Source organism: Colobus angolensis, unplaced genomic scaffold (genome assembly GCF_000951035.1).
Source record: "Colobus angolensis palliatus isolate OR3802 unplaced genomic scaffold, Cang.pa_1.0 Scaffold72, whole genome shotgun sequence".
NCBI lineage: Eukaryota > Metazoa > Chordata > Mammalia > Primates > Cercopithecidae > Colobus > Colobus angolensis.
In genome coordinates, this window is record NW_012120932.1 from 3,500,066 (window position 1) to 3,508,668 (window position 8,603).

General features: G+C 39.7%; 1 protein-coding gene across 3 annotated transcripts; it reads right to left on the bottom strand.

Annotated features, from left to right (window-relative positions):
* Positions 1 to 3,220: 3,220 nt before the first annotated feature.
* On the bottom strand, positions 3,221 to 4,575 carry LOC105501503 (elongation factor 1-delta-like). 3 transcript variants are annotated; one of them, XM_011927486.1, is made up of 3 exons: positions 4,309 to 4,432; positions 4,139 to 4,236; positions 3,221 to 3,844 (listed from the first exon to the last, which is right to left on the bottom strand). In XM_011927486.1, the coding sequence occupies exons 1-3, from the start codon at positions 4,430 to 4,432 to the stop codon at positions 3,290 to 3,292; spliced, it is 777 nt and encodes a 258-aa protein (XP_011782876.1). In that variant the 3' UTR covers positions 3,221 to 3,289. The 3 variants fall into 3 exon arrangements, with proteins under 3 accessions (XP_011782876.1, XP_011782874.1, XP_011782875.1); XM_011927484.1 differs by having other exon boundaries at positions 4,139 to 4,575; XM_011927485.1 differs by having other exon boundaries at positions 4,193 to 4,432.
* Between the last annotated feature and the right edge of the window lie 4,028 nt (positions 4,576 to 8,603).

Sequence of the window (8,603 nt, forward strand, 5' to 3'; positions counted from 1 at the left end):
AAAAAAAAAAAAAAAAAAAAGCTCAACACCAGTAGCCATCAGGGAAATACAAATCAAAACCACAAGAAGGTATCATCTTACCCCAGAATGGCTGTTAATAAAAAGACAAAAATAGCAGTTGTGGCAAGGATATGGAGAAAAAGAAACTCTTTACACTGTTGGTGGCAGTGTAAATTAGTACAGCCACTAAGGAAAACAGTATGATTTCTATAGTAAACTAAAATAGAATTAACATTCGGTCCTGCTGTAGGGGTTTAATCAGGACAGTGGGGAAAATTATAAGCCACAAACCTTCTTGGAAGGCCTGAAGGTTTTTGCAGAAGTCTCAGGATAAGGTTATGGCTGAAGGCAACCTAATCCATACCTTCAGTAAATAGCTTAAAGTGGGTACAAAGGAAGGTAGAGTAGTTTACCTAACTAGCTTGCTTACACATGGAGTCCTAAGACTGACCTTTGATCTACGGAGGGTGCTTAATTGCTTTCTACTCAGGAAATCCACAATGTCAATTACCCTCTAGTGGTGTTTACTCACGACCTTTGTCAATTAATCTTTACTGAATAAATTCAAGTCTTGCTAACTGATAAAGGCCACAGCTGCGACTAAGTGGCCTGGACGCTAGGCTGAAGTGGCAAAGCAGAATATCTGTGTGTCAGTGTACTTTATTCACCTGTCATTGGGTCAGGGTCTGCAAGACAGACTCCCACATCCTGCAGTTTCACTAATGGGGTTTTATTCAAAGGAAAAGCAATCAGCATATCAAAAGGATACCTGCATCCTCATGTTTATTGCAGCACTACTCACAGTAGCAAAGATATGGAATCAACCTAAGTGTCCATCAATGGATAAAAGGATAAATAAAATGTATATATTTACCATGAAATACTATTTGGCCATAAGAAAGAATGAAATCATGCCATTTGCAGCAACATGGATGCAACTACAGGTCATTATGTTAAGTAAAATAAGCCAGACACAGAAAGACAAATATCACATATACTCACTCATATGTAGGAGCTAAAAAAGTTGATCTCATGAAGTAGAGAGTGAATTAGAGATACTAGAGGCTGGGAAGGGTGTGCAGGTTGGGGGAGGTATGAAGGGAGGTTGTTTAATAAGTGCAAACATAATTAGAAGGAATAAGTTCTAATGTTCAATGGCAGAGTACAGCAACTATATTTAACAACAATTTATTGCATATTTCAAAACTGCTGGAAGAGAACATGTATTAATATATTCCCAATACATAGAAATGATAAATATTCAAGGTGAGGGACTCCATAAATATCCTGACTTTATCATTACACATTCTATGTATGTAACAAAGTATCACATGTTCCCCATAAATATGTGCAAATGTCATTCATCAATTTAAAAAAATTCAAAAAAATTTGCTGTTGCATTTAAACAATATTTAAGTAGTTTTCTACCATGCCTATTTTATTAAGAATGCTGAATTAATAAAATACCTTTCAGTAATTACTGATATAAACATATTACCTTCTCTTTTAATTTACAGTAGTAAATTATTTCAATTTCTTTCTTTTTTTTTTGAGACGGAGTCTTGCTCTGTCACCCAGGCTGGAGTGCAGTGACACAATCTTGGCTCACTGCAAGCTCCGCTTCCCAGGTTCACACCATGCTCCTGCCTCAGCCTCCCCAGTAGCTGGGACTACAGGTGCCCACCACCACGCCCGGCTAATTTTTTGTATTTTTAGTAGAGACGGGGTTTCACTGTGTTAGCCAGGATGGTCTCAATCTCCTGACCTCATGATCTGCCTGCCTCGGCCTCCCAAAGTGCTGGGATTACAGGCATGAGCCACCGCACCTGGCCAACCTCAATTTCTTGATAGTTTATCACTTTAGAATTTTAGAATTAAAATCATTACTAATTTTCAAATATACTTAAATATTGTATTCACCACAATGTTATTTAGAATTTTTGCATCTGTGGTTATAAATGACCCGAGTCAATAATTTCTTTCTTTTTTTCCTGTACTTACTATGATAGTCTAAGAGTGATGATGTATTTTAAAGTTGCAATGAAGCAATTACAAGAAATAAAATATTGGTATATATTTCTCTATAACTTGAAATGATTTCAAATAATAAAATGATCTGATCTTTAAATATGAACTATATTCAGACATGGATCTATGTGCTTATCTTCTGTATTTTAAAAATCAACTTTAGCAAGATATTATTTACATACAATAATTGTACCTATTTAGTGTTCATTTTAACAGTGTGTGCACCCATGAAACTACCAACACAATAAAAATACAGAACATTTTTATCAACTCAAAAAGATTCCGTGTGCCTCTTTGCTGGCCATCTCTGTCTCTGGCCCTAGCTTCAGGCAACTGCTAATCCGAATTTTGTTACTTCATGTTAGTTTGCATTTCTAGAATTTTATATAAATACAACCATATGGTACATAACACTCTTTCATGTCTGGCATCTTTTACTCAAAATGACTGAAATTCATCCATGTTGTTACATTTATCATTAGTCTGTTCCTTTTTGTTGCTGAGTAGTTTTCTAGTTATGGATACACCACATGATATCTGTTCACTTGATGATAAACATGTAGATTGTTTCCAGTTTGAGGCTATTGTGAATAAAGGTCTTGTCAACATTCATGTACAAGTCTTTGTTTGGACATAAGTTTTCATTTCACTTGGGTTAAATACTGGAGTGGAATGGTTGGGTTGTATGATAGCTATGTGTTTAACTTTTTAAAAATTTGCCAAAGTATTTTCCAAAGTCTTTGTGCCATTTTACATCCCTACCTGCCACGCATGAGTTCCAGTTGCTCAACATCTTCCAACACTTGGTCCTGTCAATCATTTTAATTTCAGTAATTTTAATGAGTGTGTAGACGTGTCTCATTATGGTTTTGATTTGTATTTCCCTGGTGGCTTATGTTGAAATTCTTTCTTGTCCCTATTAACCATTTCATCTCTTATTTTATGAATTATCTCTGTTGAAGTATATTGTCATTTTTATTAAGTTGTCCTTTTACAATTGGATTATATATTTCTTTACATTTTCAGGAAACAAATCTTCTGTCAGAAGTTTATTGCAACTGTTTCTTCCCCTTCTGAGTCTTTCCTTCTCGCCTTCTTAAGTGCTTTCAAAGGACAATAGTTTTTAATTTTGAAAATGACAAATTATGATTTCTGTCTTTTATAGTTCATTATTATCATTAAAAATCTTTTGTTTTTGCTGGTCTCAGTCTTTAATCATGGCTGGGCTTCACGCGCGCACACACACACACACACTCAGGCTTCACATTTTGTTGAAAGCTGTGATATCAACACTTTGCACGTGTTGCTCAAACTTGGTGATCTCCTCCTTCAGCAAGTCTGTCCCCACCTTGTCCTCCACCACACACTGAATCTGTAGCTTCCAGATACCGTAGCCCACGGGCACCAGCTTGGAGGCCCCCCAGACCAGTGCGTCCAGCTGGATGGAGGGCACACAGGCCTCCAGCTGGGCCATGTTCATCTCATCATCCAAAGGCTTGACATCGAGCATGAGGGAGGACTTGGCCACCAGTGCAGGCTTCTTGGCCTTCCTCTCCAGGTACTGCTGCAGCCGCTCCTCCCGCAGCTGTGCCGCCTTCTTGTCTTCCTCCTCATTGTCGCTGCCAAACATGTCAATGTCATCATCCTCGTCATCCTCTGCTGGTGTGGCTGGCTTCTTGGCCTGGGGCTCCACTTGGTGCAGGGAAGACATGTGCTGGGTCTGTGGGGCCGTGGCCCGGTGGCCAGGCGAGCTCTTCCCCAGCACGTTCAGCCGCGCCTCCAGCTTGGAGATAGTCGGCTGCAGCTCCTGTACAGGCTCTGGTTCTTTTTTTTTTTTTTTTGAGGCGGAGTCTCGCTCTGTCGCCCGGACTGGAGTGCAGTGGCCGGATCTCAGCTCACTGCAAGCTCCGCCTCCCGGGTTTACGCCATTCTCCTGCCTCAGCCTCCCGAGTAGCTGGGACTACAGGCGCCCGCCACCTCGCCCGGCTAGTTTTTGTATTTTTAGTAGAGACGGGGTTTCACCGTGTTAGCCAGGATGGTCTCGATCTCCTGACCTCGTGATCCGCCCGTCTCGGCCTCCCAAAGTGCTGGGATTACAGGCTTGAGCCACCAGGCCCGGCCCAAGGCTCTGGTTCTTCACTTTCAGACTGGCGAGCCGGACCACGAGCTCGCTGTGGTCTGCGCAGGCGCCGCTGGAGGCCCCTGGGCCTGAGTTTCTGGCCAGGGATTTCGGGATGTTCTCTCTGGCTCTGGCAATGTCAGGGAGGATCATGCTGGCGCCGTTCTCCTGGCCGGAGGCCCCGGCCACAGGCCCATTCATCTGCTCGTAGAATCTCCTTTCTGCATGGTCATATTTGAACTTGTCCAACCAGATCTTCTCATGCACTAGGAAGTTTGTAGCCATTTTTCTGACAGTAGCCAAGGATGCAGCGGCCAGGGAGGAGCAATCGGCGGATGTGGGATGCCTGAGGAAAGGGTACTACCTTAAAAATATTTTCCTATAGTCCTGGTAAATTTTCAATGATAACTCTGAAAATAATATTTTTAACTTATTTTATGGTTTTTAAAATTTTTTTATTAATTTTGATCAGTTGTATCTTACTAGGAAACCACCCATTTATTGCAGTATTCTCTTCTGATCCTATGAATTGATTCAATATCCATGTCTCCTTTTACTCATTACAAATCTTACATAATTTTGCTCTTATCTCTTTACCTTACTCGGGTTTATGTGAGGTATTCAGTTTACTAAGGTTTTAAAATATTTTCATTTTAGTAGGAAAAGGATGGATTATTTTATAAATTTCATTGCCTGAATAAGTTTAGGTATGGTTTTGGGTGCAATAAGAAAGACATAAAATAGAATGGTTTATGCCAAACATGTTTATTTTTATCACACAGCTAAAGTCTGTAGTTAAGTTGCTGCTACTTTTGAGTCAATAATATCAGGACCCGTGTTGGTGAATCTTTTGGCCTTTCCCTGGTGGTTGAAAGATCACCACTGCTGGCGGCATAATGTACAAGGCAGGAAGAGGGATGGAATTGATGGTAACAGCTAAGTTGGTCTCTTTTCTTAGGAAATAAAGGTTTTCCCAGAATACATCTACCAGTGTTTTGCTTCTCTTGGGCCGAGGCAGGTCATTTGGCCACTACCAGTTTCAGAAGGTGATGAGGTTACAGCACTATTCACAATAGCAAAGACATGGAATCAACCTAAATGCTCATCAATAGTAGACTGTATAAAGAAAATGTGGTATATATACATCATGGAATACTATGCAGCCATTAACCAGAATGATATCATGTCCTTTGCAGGGATATGGATGGAGCTGACGGCCATTATCCTTAGCAAACTAATGCAGGAACAGAAAACCAAACATCACTTATAACCAAACACCACATGTTCTCACTTATGAATGGGAGCTAAGTGATGAGAACACATGGACACATAACAGGGAAACAACACACACCGGGGCCTATTGGAGAGTGAAGAGTGGGAGGAAGGAGAGGATCAGGAAAAATAACTGATGGGTTCTGGGTGATCAAATAATCTGCACAACAAGCCCCCATGATATGGGTTTACCTGTGTAACAAACCTGCACGTGTACCACTGAACTTAAAAGTTAAATTTAAAAAAAAAGATAAAGTAGACCAGGCGTGGTGGCTCATGCCTATAATCCCAGCACTTTGAGAGGCCGAGGCGGGTAGATCACGAGATCAAGAGATCGAGACTATCCTGGCCAACATGGTGAAACTCTTTTGCTGCCAAAAATACAAAAAATTAGCCGGGCGTGGTGGCGGGCGCCTATAGTCCCAGTTACTCGGGAGGCTGAGGCAGGAGAATCACTTGAACCCGGGAGGCGTAGGTCGCAGTGAGCCAAGATTGCGCCACTGCACTCCAGTCTGGAGACAGAGTGAGACTCTGTCTCACAAACAACAACAACAACAACAACAACAGATAAAGTAAGCAGTGAGAGAGGAGTTTGGGGATTGCATGCTGGTTCAGCAAAGCAACATTTTCCAAAAATTTCCCAAAAGATACACAAACTATCCAGTAGACCACTTTAAAATATTATATGTGAAGCTTAAGTCTTAAGATTAAAAATTCAGAAACTGTAAAAGAATACACATTTAAACATGTAGCAAATAAAATTATGTGAATGGGATAATATCATATGCAAAGTTGAGACAAGGAATAGATGTTTTTTAAAAAAGGAGTTACTCCCTTTAACATAAAAAGCTGTTTTAAGTTAATAAGATAAACAATCCAAAAAGAGAAATGTATAAACAAATGCTTTATAAAAGCAATTTACAGAATAGGAAATTCAAATGGTCAAGACACATTTAGAGGCATATTAATATATACATTATAATTAGTTATCACTTGGAACTTGTAAAATTTCTCAAGGTTAAAGAGTAACTGTAGCTGGGCACAGTGGCTCATGCCTGTAATCCCAGCACTTTGGGAGGCCAAGGCAGGTGGATCATTTGAGGTCAGGAGTTTGAGACCATCCTGGCCAACATCCATCTCTACTAAAAATACAAAAATTAGCCAGAAGTGGTGGCAGGCACCTGTAATCCCAGCCACTTGGGAAGCTGAGGCACGAGAATCGCTTGAACCCAGGAGGCAGAGGTTGCAATGAGCCAAAATTGCACCTCTGCACTCCAGTCTGGGCGATAAAGCAAGACTCAGTCTCAAAAAACAAAAAAAGAGTAACAGCTACTTTTAGTAGGGGGAAAGAGGTACATTTATACACTAATACTGGAAACATAAAAAGTTACAGTCTTGGGACAAAGAAATCTAGCAACATCTGTTAAAATAAAATAACACATACCATTTGATCAGTCCCACTCCTACAAGCAGATGCTACAGAAAAAAATAATCTCCAGTAGGTAAGGGCATGACTGTCCTTGTCCAATAATCTGTCAAGTATAGTTATAAAAGATTATTTCTCCTAATGAAAAAAATGTGAATAACCAATGGCAATATGGTCAAAATATTATGGTACGTCCACACCATGGAGTCTTTTCAGCTAGCTAAAAATCATTAAGTGTAAAAGGTGCAAAAATGAGTATACAATCCCTCTTATGTATGACAATGAAATCACACACACTAATATATGATACAGATGACATATTAATGTGACTGTATGTGATTGTGAATATAGCGAAAAATATCAAGTTGATTAGCATTATCTGTTGACTGTTGGAGTGGCTGGAAATGCTATGAATGGAAGTACATTATAAAAGTTAGTTAGGTCAGGCATGGTGGCTCACGCCAGTAATCTCAGCACTTTGGGAGGCTAGGCAGGAGAACTGCTTGAGGCCAGGAGTTTGAGACTGACCTGGGAAACACAGCGAGACCTCATCTCTACAAAAACTAGAAAAATTAGCGGGTGTGGTGGCGTGTGCCTGTACTCCCAGCTACTCAACAGGCTAAGGCAGGAGGATCACTTGAGCCCGGGGGTCGAGGCTGCAGTGAGCCAGGATTGTGCCACTGGACTCCCACCTGGGTGCCAGTCTCTAAAGTAAATAAAGTCACATTTATGCCATGTTACATATATATACATGTGTGTGTATGTAACTATTTTAATAAAAAGAAAGGCAAGTGTTTCATGGTCTGTTTTTCTCCACTGGTTTGAGACATAGGCTTAAAGTTAAATCAGTAAACAAAATGAATTATATTTATTGTGAAATCTGCTTCTATAGGAAGACCTTTTCCAATGTATTAAATAGAGCTTCTTCTCTACTTGAATGTTACGGCATTTAATAAAATGATGTATTCTTACAAAACGTATTTGTATCAATTACTTGTCTGGTATACAGTAAGGTGTGACTCATGGACAAAGATTTTTCCATGTACAATATATCATGTACAGTAATCACAGGGCTTGTCTGTAGTATGAGTAATTAAAACTTGTTCTGACTTCTGTGAAAAGGCTTTCTCACTTGCAAGAAACACAGTTTCTCTCATGTGTAAATCCTGAAGAATACTAAAAACTGATTTCTGTGTGAAGCTACTCCCACATTTGCTCTTAACGTTGTCTCCTTCTGGTAGAAACTTTCCGATAAATTCCAGGTGAAGTGTTTTCCAGTTAGTGTTCTTATAGGCTTTGTTCTCCAAATGGTGTCTTGAGTGTATAATGGGATTTGAATTATTATTTTTTTCTCATATGTGAATTTAGTATGTTCAGGTCACTAACTTTTCGGTGGAAGACTTCCTAGTCATCGTAAAGTTTCTCTCCAGCATTAATTTTCTGATATATAATGAAGTATGACTTGTAAGGAAAATCCTACACACATTTAGTACAAACAGAAAATTGTTATCCCCTATGAATTATCTGATGCATATGTAAATGTTTGAGTGTATGTGTTCTTTTATTTTCTGAATACACAGTATGAACACTTTTTAAAAATTAATTTAAAATGCATTTTTGGCTAGGTGCAGTGGCTCACATCTGTAATCCCAGTACTTTGGGAGGCCAAGGTGGGACGACTGCTTGAAGCCAGGAGTTTGAGACCAGCCTGGGGAACAAAGCAAAGTGAGGCCTCATCTCTACCAAAAAAAAAAAAAA